The 22,574-nt window shown below is 39.3% G+C and overlaps 3 protein-coding genes across 4 annotated transcripts; 1 reads left to right on the top strand and 2 right to left on the bottom strand.

The window, feature by feature from the left end:
- Nucleotides 1-3,755: 3,755 nt before the first annotated feature.
- Nucleotides 3,756-6,519, bottom strand: LOC137180368 (E3 ubiquitin-protein ligase TRIM39-like). The gene has a single exon (XM_067585694.1). It carries the CDS (start codon nt 6,092-6,094, stop codon nt 4,451-4,453), a length of 1,644 nt encoding a protein of 547 aa, XP_067441795.1. The 5' UTR covers nt 6,095-6,519; the 3' UTR covers nt 3,756-4,450.
- Nucleotides 6,520-8,950: 2,431 nt separating this feature from the next.
- Nucleotides 8,951-13,874, top strand: tomm20b (translocase of outer mitochondrial membrane 20b). The gene is made up of 5 exons (XM_067585702.1): nt 8,951-9,202; nt 11,182-11,228; nt 12,221-12,302; nt 12,513-12,655; nt 13,303-13,874. The coding sequence occupies exons 1-5, from the start codon at nt 9,079-9,081 to the stop codon at nt 13,345-13,347; spliced, it is 441 nt and encodes a 146-aa protein (XP_067441803.1). The 5' UTR covers nt 8,951-9,078; the 3' UTR covers nt 13,348-13,874.
- A 1,613-nt stretch (nt 13,875-15,487) lies between these two features.
- rbm34 (RNA binding motif protein 34) lies at nt 15,488-21,917 on the bottom strand. Of its 2 annotated transcripts, XM_067585701.1 has the most exons (12): nt 21,846-21,917; nt 21,694-21,766; nt 20,178-20,334; nt 19,295-19,422; nt 18,881-19,094; nt 18,730-18,789; nt 17,460-17,503; nt 17,288-17,371; nt 17,133-17,196; nt 17,007-17,049; nt 16,801-16,919; nt 15,488-16,081 (listed from the first exon to the last, which is right to left on the bottom strand). In XM_067585701.1, the coding sequence occupies exons 2-12, from the start codon at nt 21,714-21,716 to the stop codon at nt 15,668-15,670; spliced, it is 1,350 nt and encodes a 449-aa protein (XP_067441802.1). In that variant the 5' UTR covers nt 21,717-21,766; nt 21,846-21,917; the 3' UTR covers nt 15,488-15,667. The 2 variants fall into 2 exon arrangements, with proteins under 2 accessions (XP_067441802.1, XP_067441801.1); XM_067585700.1 differs by having other exon boundaries at nt 21,694-21,891.
- Between the last annotated feature and the right edge of the window lie 657 nt (nt 21,918-22,574).

Consider the following 22,574-nt stretch of genomic DNA (forward strand, 5'->3'; position numbering starts at 1 on the left):
ACGTTAGCTTTAATGATAGCTGCTTAACAGTGCTAGAAACTCATCAGAAGTCTAGAAGATCATTTCAGGCCAAGTCAAGGTTTGTTTGTATTTACTGTGAGATAGGGATGAAAATAATAATCACAGTTATGATTTTCAATCTTTGTTTTAACAGACTTTAGCCATTGGCACTAGCATTAGCCATTAGCCAGCTAGCATGAACTTATTAGCTATTATAACTGAACTGGTTATTTCACGTGTTAGCAACGGCCGCTGAGGATCATGGGTAGGCTAATGTAGCCGCTTCCGCTATCGTACAAAACTGACAAAAATACTTGATTTCTAAACCAAACTTGCGCGGTCTTTTGAATTTGCTTTTCTGGATTTTCGTTGGGAAACAAAAAAGGAATAGATCACGTGATTTTGTTTTTCGTTTTTGGTTTAAAATGAAAAAAGGAAAAAACCATATGACTTCAGTTTTTGGTTTAAAACGCAAAAACGAATTGGCTGAATGTCCGCAGACCTGCTGGATATTCAATCCAAAAAGGAACAACGATAACGAATCAGCAAAAAGCAACAACGTGCCGGGTTTGATTGGTTTTTAGTTATTTGAAAACAGTTTTTTGTTTTTTGTTTTGAAACAAATAACAGATTTACTGTTTTTTGGTTTTTGAATTACAAATGAATTACAAATTATCCGATGATACCTGGACCAGTCTTGTAGAGAATTCTTTTATTATTATATTATTTATATGACTTTAGAGATAATAGAATCATATATATATTTTACACAGTAACTCAGAAAGAAATTGAAAATCACACACCTATTAGTGGGTTCTCTGAAATTAATCCACCTATACAATTTTCTGATTTTGATACAAGGAAACAAATCACTCTTTTTGACCTAAATTATACAAAATCAGACATGATGAATCCAGCCAAGTCTATAATCTCAGAGCAGAGAAGATTTAAGATTAATGATTGGAAAGCATGACAATGGCATGACCACGTACCCTAACCAGCTGACAACTGCGTGAACTGACCACAGTAGGATTTGTGAAAATGAAAAGGCAACCACATATGTACTTAAGTGTATCAGTTGTTAGCATTGAAGAAAAATTGACTACAGATTTGACCCTGATGATGACTCAGATTATGATTATGATTGATGCAATAGAACAGTTGTTATTGCTTTGTGTGACTTTAATAAAGCCTATATTATTTTAGAATTTATATAAGACTAGTAAGGCAACCTAGAATAAACCCAAAGTAACCCTTCAAGTTTTGAATCTAGTATTTGGCTTATTTCTACTAGTTTTCCTTTTATTTGATTTACTTATAGTCTTATGAAGACATCAACTCTGATCATAAGTGTTGTTATATAACCTGTTCTTGTCTGCTGACGATTGTCCTCATCTCGACGGCCGAAGACCTCTGGACGAGCCCCTCTGCTGAGTGGGGGATGTAGGAGGACAACCGCTTGTTCTTTAATTGTGTTAACTAATCTTTTATTCTTACGAAAAATAAGAGACAGACTCCTTGGATTCCTAAGTTTGTAAGAGCAGACCCCCGGCCTGCAGAACTGACCTTTGTAACCCTAAGTGAGGGTTGACCAGAGATGCTCAACAGACTCAGAAAGAAACTATTTCGATAAATTGAATTATGACACGAACTAAAAGCATGAACTGACCCTAAGGCCACTTGGACCGGAGGAAAACAACTCCCACCTTATAGATGGAGAACAGACTCGTATCACCAAAGCCATAAAACAAACCCACATTCCTGAGGATGTGTGAAACCTCCCTGCAAATCTGAGGCAAACCTGAAATTCATGTAAATTAAATGTATAATCATTATGCAACTTATATCATGTTATTTGTCATGTAAATACAAGAAGAATGGTATAACTTTCATAGGTGTATGACTATCTACTAAAGAGATATAAGACTTAGATTTTATTATCCTTTTATACTAACAGGTAACAATACTGCCCTCTACTGACAAGAGTTAAATTCCCTTTTGTGAAGAGTTAATGAATGTTTGATAACCATGTATGTGTAAAAATCACCCCAAGTGTTTAACTTTCATACTTTTAACTTTCAAAACAATCATATTTTAATAGTTAAATTAGAGAGGCAGTTGTGTTGAAAGAATTAAGTTTTTGAAGTAATTGAATGTAAAGATATAATGTTTGAAGAATTTGAGTTTAAAGTTTTCTTTTATTGTTAAACAATAGTCACATTGGATGCTTTCATATTATGAAGTAAGAGTTATGTTCAACTTATATTTAAATATGTTTCTGAAAGTAATCTAATCACAGAAGTGTTGCCTAACTTTAGTTCCTTTTACTATAGTATTAAACTTTATTTCAGTAGATGGTTTGAGATGTGTAAATAGTTTGAGAGAGTTGAATCAGTGAAGGTTGTATGCTTAGACATCATGAAGTGTTAATATGAAGGTTAATGTTTGTTTTAAGAAGAACTGACTTATTATGAAACATATGTAAACTGTTTAACCGTTATCAATCAGAAAATATCACAAAATGCTCGGACATTATGAAAAGAATGTATGTACAGCTAATGTGACATATTAGGCCACAGTGACTCTGTAGTGTGATTTTTGCATGTAAAAACTCAGAATTTGACTTCTACAAAATTCCTTTACTTCAGGAGACACAGGCTGCAAAGCACCAGCCACACCTAAAGCCCCTAGAACAAAGAAATTGAATATTCATCAATAATTCGGCGCAAACCCCTTTAGAACTCACCCAAACTCCTCCCGTTTTATCCTAACTTATAAAAACAGCCTATAAGAGATTCCTCTTTGAGCTGGCCTCCAAGAACTCAAGAACATTCTCAAGATGTCCCTTTTATTTGTTTTTCAACCAAATATGTCTGTATTTAACCTTTTATTGCAACAAGTTAATTTGACATTAGGTCTCGTATTTCCGCGTATAGTGATTTAATTTTGAAGTAAACATGTACAGTATTTTATTTTGAAGTAGACGCTGATGAAGATTTGAGCGTAGTCAGACTAAACTTTGTTCTGTACTCAACTCAAGTCTCCACAACCAACCAAAGCCTGAATCCTCAACTTAATCTCCAGAAGAAGAAGAAGAAGAAGAAGAAGAAGAAGAAGAAGAAGAAGAAGAAGAGGCACCACTGCCCACAGCTAATCCAGGCTCTTTCACTGCAACACCGCTGCGTCAAACAACGCTGGACCTGCCAAGATGACGTCTCTACCACGATTGACACACCTCAGCAGTGAGGCGTAACATGGTTTTGTGATCAAGGGTTGATGTGGAATAACGTTAAAATTAAAAGAATTTATTTGGAGAAGTTGAGTTAGTTTTCCCCTTAGCATTCCCCGATGCAACACGTTAAGCCTCGAGTCACGCACCTCAAGCCACTCTTGCTGAATAATTTTCTTTATTATTTTTATTATTCATATACCTTATTTATTTATTTAATTTTATTTTATTTTTATATGTTATTTTCTGTATATTATCTTATGCTTTATCATGTATCCTCAAGACCTTTAGTTATTAATAAATGTCTTCATTTATCCTAAAAGTGTTTGGTTGTTTCTTTGAGCTGCAGTAAACAGAGATCACTGTTAGGGACAAGAACTTCCGATTGTGAGACTTCAACGTCATTGATTAAATTAAAGTGAACAAAGGTTAGTGCTCTCTCCTGGCACTAACAAATCCTAACCAAAAAAGATGTGGTCCCCCCAATAACAAGGTCATTCATTAATAAAGTCATAATACTCTTACACAAAGAATATCAACACATATCTCACCATTGTTTACGTGTTTAATTTACTGAGTAGATGGACAACAGTTTCACAGAAATACATGTACAGTATCAGTATGTATGTAATTAACCTTTTTCAAGAACATACAGGCATTAAAGGACGGGTTCACAATATTTAAAGTGTGTCTTAAACCAGCAGTCAGGTGTCCATATGAACAGTGAAAGAGTTTTTCCTCGCTGTAATCATTCCTCCTGTTCATACTGGATATTAAAAGATCCTTCAAATGTGCTTTCAATGGAAGTGATGGAGGCCAAAATCCACAGTGTGTCCACACAGTCATTTAAAAGTTGATGTGAAGCTTCTATTCAGCTTCAGCAGTCTGAGTTAGACTACTGAGTTTCTGAGTTTCCACATATTCTGTGGAGTCATGGTCTCAGCTGAACTCTACAATGAAGCTTTATGACACTGTGAAATATTCACACTTTGTTTTCTGTGGTTTCACTTCAAACTGAAAGTTTTGATTTTTTGGAAACTTTGTGTTTTTGACTAGAAATGAAACTAAAGTTCTGTGGATTTGATCAGATGTTTAAATAGAGATTTAATTTTAGATATGAATCCTAGTTTGTGTTTTTTCTCATAATAAACAAGAATGTGTTTGTATATTTACTCTCTTCAAAAACAAAGACACATTTATGACATAAAACAGGTGATTACTCTACTCAGTTTGATTGACAGGACAGATGATCAGAGGGGCGGAGTTTTTACCACCATGATTAATACCAGGACTGAAGTATGGGTAGAGTTTGTCAGTGAAGGAGTAGCCAGTAAAGGAGTAGATAAGAGCTGCAGCATCTACGTCATAAAAGGAGACCAGACCCTCCTCATAATCCAAAAACACCCCCACCTTCTGAAGCTGAGACTTCAGAGAGAGAATGACTGAAGGGTAATTACAAGCTTCATACTCATTTCCATTTCTCATCACTATAGTCCAGTAACCATCCTGAGGTCTAGCTGTGATTTGTCCCTTCCTGTTGATCGACTCTCTGGCCACTCCTAAATCCCAGTCAGTCTTCTCTTTAACCTGAACCTCAAAGTAAAATCTGCCTGAAGAGAAACTCTGCTTTCCTAAAACACAAACACAATCAGAAAATCTCTCTGGGTTGTCTGGGAGATTCTTCTTCACATCACTGTGATTTACTTGTTTTCCATCATCAGACAGGATGAGATGAGGATGTGCTGTATCAGGATCAAGAGTCACATCCACTGCATACTGCTGGACCCTCTTCAGCTCAGCCTCAAACAGCTTCTTCATCTCTTTACTGAGCGTCTCCTCCAGTTGAGCCACAGCTCTCACCACAGTCCCCTCATATGATGATGGACGGACGCTGACCTCTGTCCAGTCTTTGGTGGGTGGAGCAGCTTTCAGGGACGGGAAGTTTTGGAGGAGGTGGAGGTGGTCTTCAGAGCGTGAGAGCTGCTTCACCTCAGAGCTTCTCTTAATCAGCTCAGAGATTTCCTGTTCCAGCTCTTTGATGAAGTCTTCAGCCTGTTTCTCTGTCGTTCTTTGCTTCTCTTCAATCGTCTCAATGAGCTCATTCAGGCTTCTCTCAACAGACTCCTTCAGAGCGATGAAGACCTGAACACCTTCTGCTGTCTCTCTGTCTGCAGCTTCCTTACTGAGCTCAACTGACTGTTTGATCTTTTGTATCTTCAATCGTCTCTTCTGGATCATCTGCGGAATTTCAGCCTTTGTCTTCCCCAGCTCTGCCTTCTTTCCTTCATATTCTTCTTTCAGAGGAACAAACTCATGTGTCTTGTGGTTTAAAACAGGGCAGAGCATGCAGACACATGTCTGGTCAGTCTTACAGAACAGCTCCAGAGGTTTATCGTGCTTCATACACATCCTGTCTTCCAGGTTCTCCACAGGGTCCATCAGCTGATGTCTTTTCAGGCCTGAAACTGTCAGATGAGGCTCCAGGTGAGTCTCACAGTAGGAGGTCAGACACACCAGACAGGACTTCAGGGCCTTCAGTTTGGTTCCAGTACAGACGTCACAGGGAACTTCTCCTGGTTTGGCAGCTTGTTGCTCTGAGCTGCTGCTGCTGGCTTTCTGTTGAGCTTCCTGTCTGAACTGAGAAACCATCTCAGAGAATAAAGTATTCACCTTCAACTTAGGTCTTGTCTTGAAAACCTCTTTACACATTGGACACAGGTACTGGACATTACTGTTCCAGTGTTCAGTGATGCAGTTTTTGCAGAAGTTGTGTCCACATGATGTGGTGACTGGATCAGTGAACACATCCAGACAGATGGAGCACAGAAACTGATCTTCAGATCGCAGACAGCTGGCAGCAGACATATCTACACACTGAGAGTGAAAAACAAAAGACACAATTTGTTTAAAATTAAATTTCAATTATTTGTTCAAAAAGAAATAAAGATAATTATTGTTGTATTAAGTATAATATGTGATATTAGGTGAAGTAATATTGAATTATATTTTCTGTTATTGATCGGGATGGGAACACGTGAACGGAGTCGTGAGCAACCGTGATCATTGAAGTCGTGCTGGCAGCTCAAACAGTTATCCACAAGGCTGCATGGTGAGTTTAAAGTTGTTGTTTACTTTGATGACGTGTTTTATGTGAGCTGGTTTACACAAACACAGTAAGAGACTGTCATCTGCAGCTCTTTATCTAACAGCTCATTGTGGCTGTTTCTGCTTGTACTATTCTTCCATACAATCTTTAAAATGAACCACTGACAACATAACACAGAATATGTCCATATCTTGTTGTGTAGACCAACTGTTATTGAAGAATAGCACTGCTAACAAAGCTCTGCTAACTTGGTGACAAACACCTTTTATTACCTGCAGCTGCTTCACAATAAAAGCTGCTGCTTGTTGGTAGAAAGCTTTTAATGTGAAACAGCTACAGGAAATAGAATGCAGTGTGTCTGTAGGAAGTGATCAGTAAATAGTAATAAGACCAGGAAGGTTGGAGTGAAGCTGAACTCCAAACCACAGAGATTCAGTTACAAGTTACAAAAGTCCTGAGAACTGACACAGAGAGACTGTTTAAAAAACAATTAAAGTTGTTTCACTGAATCTGTGTAAAAACATCTTTAGTTATATCGTCACTAATTTCACAAGTGTCAGTATGAAATGAAAAGAGTGGAACTTCCTGTCTGCTGTGTTAAAGCTGGTTGTTGAAACATTAAATATGATCAGTTGTACTCACCAGTGTTTGGCAGAGACTCTGCTGTGTTGTTGAGAAAGACTTGATGAACTCAGTTTGATTTTTATTTGGACAGAAGTGGAGAGACTCGACTGCAGCTCTGCTGTCGCTCTGACAAACTTATAGTTTAATTTCTGCAGAGTGACGTTGCAGCTCTCTTATCTTTCCAGTGTTGCTCCTCCTCTTACTGCAGCTCTGGATTTTGGACAGACAAACACTGAACTGTGCAGCCAGTTTTCATGTAACTATTAACTTCTTTTTCTTTTTATCTTGAACTGAGTTCAACAAATGTCGTCTGGTCAACGTTGATGTTAAATCAACAGTTATTTCAAAAACACATTTTTTAACTTCTACTAACAGTTTCCAGTTTACTTCACAAAATGAGGTGAAAGACAGTCGACAACAAATAAAGGATGATTTTATTTTATCTCATGCAGATACGATTTCTATATTTTGCTTCATGTTCTACCTTATTTGTTCCTTTGCTGTAAAGCAGATTAGTTCAGACTGTTTTGTGGTGAACCACCACAGTCCTGACAGGGATAAATGTAGAATCTATCATCTCTGTACTGAGTGATGCTTCACACTGCCAGCACTGTCCTTTGGGAGTTTGGGAGTTGTAGTGTGAACCCTGTTAGCCACAGAGCTAACGTCATGTCAGCAGCTCTGCTGTCAATCTGAGGTTTGGAACATTTAAAGAATTAAAAAGTGTTTGTTAGCAGGAGTTGGATGGTTTGAATCCTCAACCTGTTTTAGTAAATCTTGATGACTGTAATGATCTTCCCTGTTTAAGAAACTTTTATTGCAGTAACAGAAACCTTTTATTAGAAAATTCAAGTTACAGCAAGAAAATAGATAAAGTAGTATTTTAATGAAATAAATGAGACTGAAATAAAAAATTAAATTAGTTAAATTATTTATTAAAATAATCTACATACAATATATATTACAATACTTAAAACAATTCCATACCATACAATACAGTTGTATGTAAAAGTCTGTGCACCTCTTGACAAATAATGTATTTTAGTGATTTTTTTAATTGAAAAGATGTGAACACAATAAAGGATTTCAGGTAAATATCAGCTAATAACTCAAAGTATATCAATTCTGAGTGGACTGTCCTGAATGTTAATGGTGAGGGGTGTAACTTAAAGGACAGGTTCAATATTTTCAGGTGTGTCTTAAACCAGCAGTCAGGTGTCCATATGAACAGTGAAAGAGGTTTTCCTCGCTGTAATCATTCCTCCTGTTCATACTGGATATTAAAAGATCCTTCAAATGTGTTTTCAATGGAAGTGATGGAGGCCAAAATCCACAGTGTGTCCACACAGTCATTTAGTGCAAAAATTCATTTAAACAAAAAAATTGGTCGCTGAAGCTTCATATTAGCTTCAGATAAACTTTTAAATACATTTTTGCACAGAAGGAGGACTGTGGATTTTGTCCTCCATCACTTCCATTGTAAGGTCATTATGAAGGGATCTTCTAATGGTCAGTATGAACAGGAGGAATGATTACAGCAAGAAAAACAGCTTTAATGTTCATTTGGGCTCCTGACTGTTGGTTTAAGACACTTTTGAAAAAAACTGTGAACCGTCCTTTAAATGAGTATTATCTTAATGTAAAGAACACCGGACAGAAAATAACCAGAGCAGAAGTAAATATAGAAAATAATATTGAACAAACAAGATGTTTTAATGATGATGAATTGATTATTCAGCTTTTCACTGTCATATTTGTTTATCAAGTGAATCTGAGTCTACGTATGGTTTTTACAGTATGCACAATCCATGTTCATTTTTTTGTTTTTGTTTAAATCTTAGCTGTATTGTTGTGTATATTTTTTTTTAAAAACTCGCACCTCTTCAAACTCTCCTGCATGAACTCACTTACAATCTAATTAATGTAAAAAATATATTTATCCTTCACATTTCCAGTCAGGCATCGTGTAGACGGCACACAGCTGTCAATCTGCTGGGGGTCCTTTCGGGTCCTTCCTGCCTGAGCCGCTCCGCCAGCCTGCTGACATCTAAGCGAGCAGCCGAAAAAAGACGGTAAATTACCGGTAAATCTTCCTCTCACAGGCCGGGTACCGGAGGCGATGATGGGCGGGAAGACGAGCGCGATCGCCGCGGGTCTGTGCGGCGCTCTGGTCGTCGGTTACTGCATCTACTTCGACAGGAAGAGACGGAGTGACCCCAACTTCAAGAACAGGCTGCGGGAACGTGAGTGCTGACCTCCCCTTCCTTTCCTCTTCCTCACCTTCAGCAGGCCCCCCCGGGGGAGCTGGTTCGGTCCGGTTCGGCTCCGTTTTAGTCTGCCCCCGTTAAGCTTCACGGTGTTCCTCCTCTCTTAACGGCTCCGTAATCCCGGTGTCCTGCCAAAAAGTGATCTCCTCTCCTCGCTCCTGCGGTTATTACATCACACCGTCACCCGGCGTGTTTTACCTGAACATACCGGATCAAATGCACAATAATGTGCAGCACAGAGTCCACATCGGTGAATTAAAGCCGATCTGAGGCAGAGCAAACCTCTCAGTGTCCAGATATGAGAGAGAATCACTATTTGGCAAACAGGAACCTGCATTACTGGTTGTATTTGCCCTTTAGAGGCGTTAAACTGGTAAAAAAAGGACTGAATTATTTATAATCTACAGCATAAAGTATTAGAATGAATGTATTTTGTATGCAGCCACATCAGTAAAGTAATATTAATTAGAAATAAACAGGCTAACAGTTACATACAAACGTAGGCAACTGTTACAAAACACTTAATATTTCATTGATTGTGAATATTTCCTGTTACCGCCAAAATAAATGCACCTTTAAACATAAATATGTTCTGAAACTGTTGTATAATAATGAGTATAGTGGTCTTTTTATCTGGTTTAATGTCTGAATGGGTGAAAAAAAAAGCAGTGAAATCACCTTTTATTTGTGTTTTCACAAGTAGATTAAAGGTTTCACAAATCTGAAAGTGAGTTTAAACAGCGTTAAGGTTTTTTATATGAAGTCTAACACAGTGTAAGCGGTTAAAAAAAGAAGAATCAACCATTAAATATCATTATTTATGTTTCCCTGAACTGTCCTCGTAATGATGAGGCCTCACTCTCTTCACATATCATTTTAATATCCTCTTAATAAAACTGACTGATTATCATAATGTACAACAAAGCAAACAGCAGCAGTTAAAGGACAAAGCAACAGTTTAAAGGCTCCTCTTGTGCTTCTGTTCCTTCCTTTTAGTTTTAAATGTAATAACTGTTGAACTGAAGGTCGTTAACAACAGTCAGCGATTCATCAATCAGTCGCTGCTGTAAACTGATTGTTGTAAAGTGTAAATGTCATTAGAGCTATTTTAATGTCATTTTAAAACTAGCAAACGTTTGATGGATGCAGGTTCTTAAAATTGAGAATTTGCTGCTTTTCTTGAAATATTTTTGTGGTTTTTTTGACTGTTTGTCGGTCAGAAAAAGACTTTTGTGATGTTTTTTTTAGACCAATCAACTAATGAAGAAAATAACTTCTATCACTAATTAAAGTAGTAATTAGTTGCAGCCCTGTGTTGGAACAGTAAGATGTGTGACAGTCTGTCAGGTGTTGACCTTGTAGAGCTCAGGAAGGTCGTGTTAAACTGACAGTTTGTCTTATTTTGAAAAGCTTTTATTTACCCAGAGCAGGTTTGGTAAATAAATAGAGTCTATCAGTGAAGCCTGAGGCCACAGTCACACCACTGCTGACACAGACGGGGGGGGGGGGTTGAGAGCCTTGCTCAAGGGCACCTTTGGCTAATTAGTCCAGATAGTCACTACTGGCCTTTTAATTCAAGCCGTTATTCCAGATGACTCAGATACAACAGTGCGAGTCACTCTGCTCATTCATAAAGCCGCCGTTACACAACGACACAGACGGTGTGCGGCGGTGCTGCCGGCTGGGAGCGCCGCCAGACACGGATTACGGTGTTTATTCAGGGAACGGTGTCGGGAGCAGGAAGAGCGGCGGGAGAAAAGAACACGCCGCCTCCGATCGACTGTCAATCATCACATCAAAACTACGCTGATGAGTCTGATATGACAGATATACATACAGACAGGCTGTATGAGATCAGACTTCCTGTTATGGAAGGACTGAGATCATGATCGGAGCCAGAAGAACTGAACGTATCTGGACTGTTTGTTGATGTTTTGTTGTGTTTGTTGTTGCAGGGAGGAGAAAGCAGAAGGTAGCTAAAGAGAGAGCAGGTCTGGCCAAGGTGAGCACAGCGTCTCTACACACGACTCAAACATTTCACAAACAGCTGATGTTCCCCCTCATCTGTCAGTTAAATACAGCAGATTATCACTCAAAAACTAAAGATCCAGATGAGCTTGTTTCTCTTTTCAAAGCAGAAAACACATTAAACTCATTATAAAAAGTTAGTTTTTCAGTCACTGACATGATTAATGAGGTGAAGAATCATCAATAGACTAAATCTGATCATTAAATGATTTGCTGAAGGTCATTGGAAGGTGAGTGAATAAATGAATGAAGCCAATTTGGGTTTTTTTTTCTCTTTCTAACCCTCCTGTTGTCTTCCCGTCAAATTTGACCCGTTTTCAAATGTTTTTATATCAGAAATATTAATTTCTTTCATCTAATCACCTGAAAATCACACTGATGGTTCCATAACACACACTTTACAAGTAAAAGTAATGATCACTACTTTCATTGAATTTTAGGTGTTTTATTAACATTTATAGCATCTGTGGACTTTTGTTCTCCTGGGTCAGAATTGACCCGGGAGGATAAAAGTTGCGACGACAACAGGAGGATGAATTATTTAATCACAGGACAGTTTTTTAAAGGCAAAAACATTTTATTATTGTTGTAAATTGAAGGTGCAAAGTGCACAAAGTCACAACTTTTATAAATAAGCAAACAAACAACCTCAACAGTTCTCAACCTTTCTGTCACCATACAGACATACAGATGACGTGTTTGTTTGTTTGTTTGTTTGTTTGAAACACGACAACAGAACGTTATTTATTTCTACTCTGATGATGAAATGTTTACAACGTAGAGGAGAGAAACTGAATCTGAAACCGGAGTCGATCCTCTTCATGATAGATCTTCAAAAAACGAGACATTGTAACTGTAGTGTTGATATTCTGGGATGGATCCGCCCACAGCTACACATAATCTACCGTACTGTCCACACTGGATGGTCTCCTGCGGCTGAGTGTTGTGTGTTTTGTTTGTGTTCAGCTCCCGGACCTGAAGGACGCTGAGGCGGTTCAGAAGTTCTTCCTGGAGGAGATCCAGCTGGGAGAGGAGCTGCTGGCTCAGGGTAATGCCTGCTTCACATCTTTATTCATGTTGTTATTGAACATATGTGCACAAAGACGAGACATGATGAACATAAACAGACAACCAGTGAAGTAAATTAGTTTCCTTTTCAATCAGCAGCTTTAAAAGTCGCTTCCTGTTTAAAAAATGATCTTAATAATCCCATGTTGTGATGTCAGAGTCTTTATATTGGTTTCTGTCTTCTCCACAGGAGACTATGAGAAAGGCGTGGACCACCTGACCAACGCCATCGCGGTGTGCGGTCAGCCTCAGCAGCTGCTGCAGGTGTTGCAGCAGACTCTGCCACCGCCCGTCTTCCAGATGCTGCTCACCAAACTGCCCAGCATCAGCCAGGTAAGCCCCATAACTGGTTCAACTGGTTCAAGCTGCTCTCTCCTTGTCCTGTGTTCGCGTTTCAGTCTTTTTATTTAATCGATTTCCTCGACGTTACTGAACATAGAACCTCAGAACTCTCCTGGATACTGTAACAATCCTACAGGTTTATATATTTTTTTTGTTTGCTTTAAATACTACAGTACCCATGAGCCTCTGCTGCTGTTGCTATGGAGAAGAAGCCATCAGAGCAACGGCGACTTCAGAACAAAATGCGACACAAAAGTTAAAACCAAAACTTGAAAGTGAACCGATTTATTCGATGTTATCCCTGCATGTGTTGTGTGTCCAGATGCATCCTGGGAGTCGTAGTTGACGTCTACCTTGACGTTTTATGTCCACATGTGATGATGTGTCTAACAGTTACTCTGACGATTTAACCAGGAGAGTTTCATGTTGGTCGAAGAGCCTGATGTTAGCCAATAACTGACGGCTGCTGCTGCCGTATTTAATATGAAGCTTCAGCGTCCAAATGAGTCAAATCAAGTAGACATCTTTCAACGTTACAGTCTTTTTAGTGCCAAAGTTCTTCTTTTTGTTACACTGGAAGCATTTAAAGTGCTTTGTTCCTTATTAATAACAGTTTATTTTGTGTTTCTGTCCTGCAGCGTATCGTGAGCGCACAGAGTCTGAGCGAGGACGATATAGAATAAGAGGACCGAGAAGAAACGCTCCTCTTCCTCCTCCTTCCATCACGACCTGCCGACTCGGCCTCCATCACTCCGGCCGACATCCATCACTTCCCATCATGGTGTCCTAAAGGGAATCTGTTTTTTATTCCTGGTTTATCCATGACAGTAGTGTTTTTTTTTGTTTTTTTTTTTACTTAAATTACCCGTTTTGGGGTATCAGAGGATCTTGATCATAAAGCCCGGAGGATTCATTCCCCCGTGTGTGTGTGTGTGTGAGTGTGTGTGTGTGCTGTTTAACTGGACTGGGTTTAGTCGAGAACATGACGGGATGTTGTAGCGAACGTCCTGACAGCATCAATGTGCAGGTTGTTCTATCAGTCGTACAGAAGCAGGAAACATCTGTCAGTGTATTTATTTTGTTATCAGTCGTCTTGTCTGTTCAGTTCTAGACTCGGAAACACTTTTTAAAAAGTGATGAAATGTTCTGTTCATTTTGAAGAGGAAGAGCCTCTTTAGGGAAAAAAAAAATAAAAAAAATGTAAACTACATATTTACGTCTTTTGAGTTTTATTTCACGAATGTTTAAGAAGAAGTGCAGGAGTCTACATACAACTAAACTCTGTAGATTTATGACTATAAAACTGTTCACATAAAGCCAGAAATATGCAGACGCTCTCTCATTCTGTCACACTCATGAAGCTGTATGTATGTCCTCGTTCCCGTACCTACAATCAGCCATAAATGAAGACTGTTTCCATATCAACATGCTGCCTGATCCACCTGTCAATGAAACTAACAGCTGTTTACAGCATTTACATCATTAATTAATCACATGGACTGTAAACCATCATCAGCAGTGATTAATAATTCGTTTCATATCTAAACTGACTTAAAGCTATAATATGTAATTATTCCACATTAAAATGTCTAAAAACAACTAGACCTGTGTTATATATGTTGTTGAGTTTCGTACTTACATTCAAACTCAGAGAAATCTGTAATTTAATCAAAGTAACGGACCGTTTCATTTGGTCGCCTGTCGATGACGTCATACCTCCTCTACCAAAGAGTAAACACGCACCAGATGCATACGGCGGCGCTGTGTTTGTCCGCTACAATGGCGTCTACCAAAGAGTAACTTACACACACACAAGATAATACATCGGCGTTGTGGTTGTTCCACACAAACTGTTATAAATGGACTTTTATTCAGTTTTAAGCCACATTTTCATGATAAATTTAGTTGTTTTTAACTATATCTTTTAGCCGGAAGAAGGATTTTAGTCATTGGACGTCTGGATCTTAAGTTATCAGAGAAATAAACTGGACAAACGTTAGCAGCAGCTCGGCTAACAGCCCCTCCAGGAAGTCCGGTGGTCACTGAACATCGTCGGAGAAATATTGATTTTTTTTAGACGAAACAGCTTTAATTAGTATTTTAATGATTTTAATCTGTGTGTACGTTTGTTTCTGGAGAGGAGGAGACCTCTGAGGATAATTCGGCTCCCGGGAGAAACCGGCTGAACGTCTGGATCTAAAGTTATAAGAGAAATAAACTGGACAAACGTTAGCAGCAGCTTGGCTAACAGCTCGTACCGGACGTCCGGTGGTCGCCGTACATCGTCGGAGAAACACTGATTTTTTTAGGTGAAACAGCTTCATTCAGTGTTTTTACCTGTAATCTCCGGGTCCGTTTGTTCTGGAGAGGAGGAGACCTGAATGATGAACACTGGAGTAATCCTATCCCGCTGAAGCTGGTTATTTAACAACAAAGACAACAACTCCCATGATCCCTTGCTGCTTCACACCGTCATCACACTCCGTCTTTTGTTATTGTTTTGATTGAGACCCCTAGCGGCTGAAATTACATATTGTGCGTTTAACAAGGTGTCACAGCTAAGGATAAAATAAAAAGATCAACAGCTAAATAAAATGTTGACAGCTGTGTATATTTAAGTAATGATAAAATTACATAATTAATCAATGTTACATAACTAAATGCTCCTTTTGATTGGCGTTCTACAGATCGCTGTGTAGTTTGTTATCAACCTGAAACAAAAAGATTCTGCTTTTATAAACATCAGTACATGTGCAGGAAATGGAGCATGTGTTGTTTTTGTGTGTGTTCGTCATTCAGTAAAAGCTGCTTCTTCACTCCGTCTTCTTCTTCTTCTCTTTATTCTGTACAAACTGACATTATAAAACACATCACTTCCTGTGCAGCAGACCAGAGACAACATGAGATTAGAAACAAAACTGAATCTGAAGCTGGATCAAGGTGGGTTCAGTCAGGAAGAGTCCTCACGAGTATTGATCCTCCTCAGAGATCAGAGAGATCACATCAGATATGAACAGTCTTGTTCGGCTTCACTTTCTTCTTCAGTCCTTTCTTTTTAGTCTTTTTGCTCGGATCCACCATCTCTCCTTTGAAGGAGGACGGGCCTTTGTTTGACCTCGGCTGGTTTCTGGTGAATTTCTTCTGAGACTGGAAGCCTCCTTTCACCCTGCCCGGACCCGTCATAGGACCCTTCATGGGACCCTTCATGGGACCCTTCATGGGACCCTTCATGGGACCCTTCATGGGACCCTTCATAGGACCCTTTGCGGGGCCCTTTGCGGGGCCCTTGCCTGCAGCTCCTCTGCTGTCATTTTTATTCTTCTGCTTCTCCTTCTTCACCGACCTCTTCACCCGGATGGACCTGCCCTCCAGATTGGAGCCGTCCAGTTCTAACGCCAGCTGGACCGAGTCGGCACTCTGCAGCACGAACACACACACACACACACATTGAAAGGGTTATTACTCACTGTGATTGTTCCTTCTGTCTGTTTACAGCTTCACTAGTTGTGCTTCATATCACAACATCTTTGACTTTGTGTTACATTAGAAATTTCTCACAGAACTTTAAAGTCCAGAGAGGTTGTGATCTGTAGCACGACAAGCAGAACCGTGTTCCCGCACATGCTCAGTAGCGTCTGCCTTTCACAGAACTACTCTCCACGCTGTTATTAGTCTACATGTCACCCAGATATAGATACACACACAATACTTGTTAGTAGATCAGTTCATTGTTGGTTTGGATCCAAACATGAAGAAAATATAGAAAATCACCAGAATGATCCTTTAAAAAGGTACCATGTGGAGGTTTTTCTGAACAAACAGACGTGTTGAACATCTTTCCTGCCTCGTAGAACATCTGCAGAGCTGATGTTTTTTAATTTTCTGAAGTCTGAATAGTTTACTTCCATGTTTTCTTGGTAGCGGTTTCCTTCTCGACTGCCTTTGTTGGCACATTCCTACATTTCTTGAAAGGTTACTGTTACTAGACCTGAACATAAAACATATTAATATGATATTAGTGTTCAAAAACGCCACATGGTACCTTTAAAGAAGTTAATTCATCGTGATGACCTTGAAAATCAAAGGTCGCGGCTCCTTGACAACATGAGCTACAGAGCTCAGCAGACTCGTCGTACCTCAAACAGAACGTATCCGAATCCTTTCCCCAGTCCGGAGTTCTGGTCTCGCACCAGTCGCACCGCCTCCACGCCGCCGCACTTTTCAAAATGCCTCCGAAACGCCAGCTCGTTGATCTCTGCGAACACACACCATTGATTACCTTCAACACACTAAAACATCCGACTGGTTCGCTGGTCAACTTTCACGCAGCTCAACGACTCACCGAAGGAAAGATTCCCCACGAACACGGAGCGTTTGTGATCGTGCTGCGAGACGAAGAACAGATTCCTCATCAGATGTCGGCAAAGACGTTACATTGGTTTTAAATTTCGACAGGTTGAAGACTTACCGATGAGCTTTCCGTCGCTCTGTCCACTCGGATGTGAAAGTCTTTCTCAATCTCCATGCCGTTCCTGCCGGAAGACACGAACAGAAGAAACGACTTATTGACACTTTTACAGGACGGTAAACACACGTCACATGTTTAACTTCTGAGCGTCTGACCTCTCCAACGCCTTGGCGACTCCTTCCTCGTCTTTAAACACCACGTAGGCGTTTATACTTTGCTTCTTGGGATGAACTTTGCGTCTGCGAGGAGAAAAAGCAGCTTGTTGAAACAAACTGAGAGAAGACGACGATTCGTTTGACGAGATGAAGGAAACGGACGGAAACTTACTGAATAGCTGCGACTCTACGGGACATGGAGGGATCCTCTCTGACCTGCAGCCAACAAACAATAAACCAGGAGACTGATGAGAAGAAGCTGCAGTTCCTCTAACGGCCACTAGATGCTGCTGCTGCTGCATAATACCTCCAGTATAATCCAATAAACTGGAAGCTTCTTCTAGTCTTACAGGGTAAAGACTCGCCCACAGAACAGAATGGAGGAAGCTACTGTAGCTTATATCCAGATTTATTGACAACATCACCACGTTATGTGTCCTATTGACAGTCTGAGCTTCTTTCCATTTTCTCTGTGGGCCGTTTATTCCCCCCGCTGACATTTTATTCTCAGTGTCTGCACCAGATTTGTTGACAATAAGAGAAACTAAAGAGTGTGTAGTGTGGATGGAGCTACTGCTGCTGTTTTGTATACTGACGGTAACCTTTTCGATGTACATGTCAGGACTGTAATAAGATGTGAACCTGTCCTTTAATCAGACATCTTGACCCCCCCTCAAACTGAACGTCAAATGACAGCTGTGTGTTAACCGTTTGATGACCGGCTGTCTCTGTGAATAGTCACTACATCAACAAGCTTCTAGGAACAAATATTTGTGCATCAGAGGAACCAGGTAGATAGGTAGTTAGATAGTCTAACTTTAATTTTAACAAACATAGAGAAATGTCCTCCACTCGTCCTAAATCCATACCAGAGCACTTCCTTGTTTTATGGATAAAGTGGTACAAGTTGAACTTTGACCAATCAATAAATTTAAGTCACGTTTTGACCGCAGGAACTTTCCTAAGACTAAGAACCTTTTGAGGATTTTTTTGAGGTTCCTCTACCTGTGTTTCCACCGGAGGAACCAGCATCTGAATGAAGCTCCAGAGAGATTGTTTTATCCCCCAAAAAGTCCCTGCTGGGCGGGGGTTTACTTTTCAAAAGTGTAGGAACTTTGTGGGAGGGGTTTGCAGGATCAACTGTCACTGATTGGTCAAAAACAGACAGTATGGCTGCTTCAACTTGTACTGTTTCATTCATAAAACAAGGAAGTGCTCTAGTATGGATTTAGAACGTAGGGAAGGACATTTCTACTTGTTTGTTAATGTTATTTAAAAAAGGAGGAGCAGTGGTGGTTGAGCGAGCTAGAGAGCGAATGGAGAGAGGGAGAGAAGGAGCGGTGGTAGTGAAAACAAAGCTGCTGAATGACAGAAATACATTATTTTCTTTTGAACTTTTGATGTATTGAATCTGTGTGTGTGAGCAGTATTTTTTTTTTTACCACAGAGCGAAACCGGATGGACTCGATGGATCCTTTATCCCTGAAGAGACTCCGCAGGGTCTGAAGAAGAAACCACGAAACAAAACATTCAGACGTCACTTCCTGAACTTTACTTTCCAGGAAGAAGAAGAAGAAAAACATCAGACGATACCTTCTTGGTGCAGCTGACCGGCAGGTTTCCTACGAACACCGTCCTCTTCTTCTTCACCGCCTCCTCCTCTTTAATGGCCTTCAGCCTCTGCCTCTTCATCACCCATCGCTCCACCTCGTTCTCTCCATCCGGCTCCGGAGCCTTCCTCTTCTTCTTCTTCATTGACGTCTTCTGTCCCTGCTCGTCTTCGTCTGCGTTCTGCAAACTGCTCTCCCTGAAACCAGAGGACGAGGAAGACGAGGATGGAGAGACAGGAGAGGGACAGATGGTCACGTTTCAGACTGAAGAATAATTATAAGAATAACCATAATGACTGTAATATATAGCGCAATAACAATACTGCAAAGAAGAACAAGAGGACAACAGAAAAAAAAGAGAATCATTCGATTGATCAACCGATTGATGCAGTGATACCTGTTCTCCAGCTTCTGGTCGGCTGCTGATTTCTCCTTTGACGGCTTCTTCTGCTTCTGGCTGGTTTGACCTTTGACCTCTGGAGTTTCATTCTGCTGCTCCTTCACCTCTGTGCTCTTCTGAACAGGCTTGCAACAATAACACAGAACACAAGACGAGTTAAAATCAAGCGGCAACCTCCGGGGCTGAAAAATGAAGCCGATGCGGAAGTGCCAAAAACTGCAGTTCCTTGAACGGCCACTTGAGGCTCTAAAAGCCAGTCAATCCCCATAGACCCCCATGTTAAAATGGCCAACTTTACAGCAGAAATAAACATGTTTACAGTCTGGTACAAACAACAGTTTTGGTCTCTGTAGCTAATTTCCTCTTTCATGACAACTGTACGGGGGGGGGGGGGGGGGGGGGGGGTGAATTTTTTTATAACTCACCCGTTTAAATTTTATTAAGCCGTAAAGTTCTGCATAATGAAGGACATGGCTGCTTTGAGTGACAGGTCCGCCAGCCGCTAGGTGGCTTGTTTTAGCCGTTCGGCCCGCCTCTTTGCCCATTTTTGATTGGCTGGGAGTTACGCAGAGTCACGTATTGCCAAGATGGCGACGGCCGGAGCGGCTCACTTTGAGCTTCAAAACCGCTCTTCAGAAACCAACGGGTGACGTCACGGTAACTACGTCCATATTTTTATACAGTCTATGGTTAAGATGCACGTCTGGTTATATTTTAAATTGATCTTATTGTCAACAAATCTAATGTTTGGATCCAAACCAACAATAAACTGATCTTCTAACAAGTGTGTTTATCTAAAGCCTGATATATCTGATTCAAACACTCAACAGGTGTTTGTTCGTTTCATAAACATGAAGCTGTATCTTTGTGATGGATGTACCTCGGGTGCCGGCTGAAACAGGACGGATGCTGTCGGTGCTGCGGCGCTGAATAAAGCCGACAGCGATCCAGGAGCTGCAGACTTCTTCTGGAACAAACTCCCGGATACCTGACCCACCACATAGTCAGCTGACTGTTGCCCCGGCGACGCGTCACCGCTGAGGACAGAAACGGTGACGAGGAGAAGATTCAGCATCAAGAAAACACGATCTACTGGATCACATTTATCAATAATAATAGTAATAATAAAAACTATTTTGATAATTATTTACCGTTTTGGTCATTTTTTAAGTAAAAAATTCCAAACATTTGCTGCTTTTCTCTTTTTTTTATATCACTGTGAACTGAATATCTGTTGGTTTTAGACAAAATTACACATATAAAGACGTCTCCTTTGACTCTGGGACATTATAACAGGCGTTTATTGATTAATCGATAATGAAAATAATCCTTATTTGCTTCTCTACAATCAATCCAATCAATATTTCATCTGCATTTTACTCCTGGAGACAGAATTCAAACCTCCATAAAATAACATAAAATATTTTACAGAAACTGTTGAATAAATGAAACATAAAAAATCTAAATAATTAAGAGAAATTAAGGCTTTGTTTTTGGAGTCTGGTCTCTTTCTAGGGGGATTAATCAAACTTCTAATTAAGCCTTTAACATTTCTTTTTAGCGGCAAACATGGAAAGTTATTTCCCGGCTTTGTGACTGTGGCTTTGTTTCATCTCGGGCTGCAACTAATGATTATTTACAGGATTATCATTGTTTTCTTGATTAATCGCTTTGAGGATAAAGTATAAGTCAGAAAATACTGAAAAGTGCTGGTTATAATGTCTTAGAGCTCACGGTGACGTCTTCAAATGTCTCCAAAACTAAAAGATATTCAGTTTACTGTCACATGAATCCAGCAAATGTTTGGCATTTTTATTTTAAAGAATTATATAAAAACTATGAAGCTGCAGTTTCATCTGAAGGATTTTTTGAGACCTGAAAAAGTGATGAGTGACAGTTTTATGTATAAGAAACATTATTTATTTATTAATAATCTTCACAGTCATTTAGTGCAAAAACACATTTAAAAGTCTCTGTGAAGCTTCTATTCAGCTTCAGCAGTCTGAGTTAGTCATATCAAGTGGATATCTGACACATTTACAGTCTTTTTAGCATCAAATTCCTTCTTATTATAGTAGTAAAGTAACAAAAAGAGGAACTTTGGCACTAAAAAGACTGTAACGTTGAAAGATATCTACTTGATTTGACTCATTTGGACGCTGAAGCTTCATATTAGCTTCAGATAAACTTTTAAACACATTTTTTGCACAGAAGGAGGACTGTGGATTTTGTCCTCCATCACTTCCATTGTAAGGTCATTATGAAGGGATCTTCTAATGGTCAGTATGAACAGGAGGAATGATTACAGCAAGAAAAACAGCTTTAATATTCATTTACGCTCCTGACTGGTTCCTTCATCACGTGAATTTAGTGAAAATACAGATGTGTAAACAAACCTCTGGGGAAGTTTCTTCTTCATGGTTTCTTTCTGCGTCACTCGAACTTCCGGTATAATATCAGGAAAATTAACTTCAGGGGTTAAAATGCAGCATTAATACACATTTCTACACTTTAAACTACAATAACATGATCGTTACAGTTTCAGCACCTTCACACGTTTTCCTGCCGAGCACACAGCTGTACTACTGAGAAATATTTCCCACTGGAAACACGGACACAGCAGTACAAACGTTCCTTTATTAGATCATCGATTTAACGTTTGTTTGACAAACACAACACTACAAACCAGAAATTGGACACAACTAAAACTGTAAAACTAAACCTGTACACAGATACTATCACTGCAATGAATTCATTCACAATTATAGACCCGAGTTTTCCTCTTCAGGCAGGTTTATTTCAACAACAAGGCAATTCAAAGTGCTCTGCATAAAACAAAAGCATTAAAACAAATTAAGACATTAAGACACTTAAATACAATTAAAATAGTTATTAAAGAGTTAATTGAATAGAAAATAAAACTAGGCTAAAGAGACATAAAATAGAACTTACTATGCAGAAATAAATAAATCAAAAGCCTCAAATTTTACTTTACTCAAACTATAATAATAATTAATTGTATATGTACCGTTTTTGTTCTTAAGAGATTTTACAGAGTATAAATTAATATGTGCAATCATGAAGCAGCAGAGAAAATAACTGTAATTGACATTTGTGAATAAAAACGGTATCCATTATAATCACCACATTAGCAATAAAGTCAATTACATTAAAAATAAATTATAACATCTTTAACAGAAGGTTTAAAATGATGTTTATGATAGAAATAAAACTAAAATCTGACTAAAATGTTGCCAACCAGGGAGGAACGGTGTTA

The sequence above is a fragment of the Thunnus thynnus genome, chromosome 3 (genome assembly GCF_963924715.1).
Source record: "Thunnus thynnus chromosome 3, fThuThy2.1, whole genome shotgun sequence".
Classification (NCBI taxonomy): domain Eukaryota; kingdom Metazoa; phylum Chordata; class Actinopteri; order Scombriformes; family Scombridae; genus Thunnus; species Thunnus thynnus.

Excerpts from the sequence above, each read along its gene's own strand:
- LOC137180368 (XM_067585694.1), bottom strand. The coding sequence starts at position 6,094 with ATGTCTGCTGCCAGCTGTCTGCGATCTGAAGATCAGTTTCTGTGCTCC.
- tomm20b (XM_067585702.1), top strand. The coding sequence starts at position 9,079 with ATGATGGGCGGGAAGACGAGCGCGATCGCCGCGGGTCTGTGCGGCGCT. Across the intron at positions 12,303-12,512 it reads AGAGGAGCTGCTGGCTCAGG|GAGACTATGAGAAAGGCGTG; the intron begins GTAATGCCTGCT and ends TCTTCTCCACAG. Across the intron at positions 12,656-13,302 it reads AACTGCCCAGCATCAGCCAG|CGTATCGTGAGCGCACAGAG; the intron begins GTAAGCCCCATA and ends TCTGTCCTGCAG.
- rbm34 (XM_067585701.1), bottom strand. The coding sequence starts at position 21,716 with ATGAAGAAGAAACTTCCCCAGAG. Across the intron at positions 18,790-18,880 it reads CGGTCAGCTGCACCAAGAAG|ACCCTGCGGAGTCTCTTCAG; the intron begins GTATCGTCTGAT and ends TTTCTTCTTCAG. Across the intron at positions 17,504-18,729 it reads CCATCCGGTTTCGCTCTGTG|GTCAGAGAGGATCCCTCCAT; the intron begins GTAAAAAAAAAA and ends TGTTGGCTGCAG.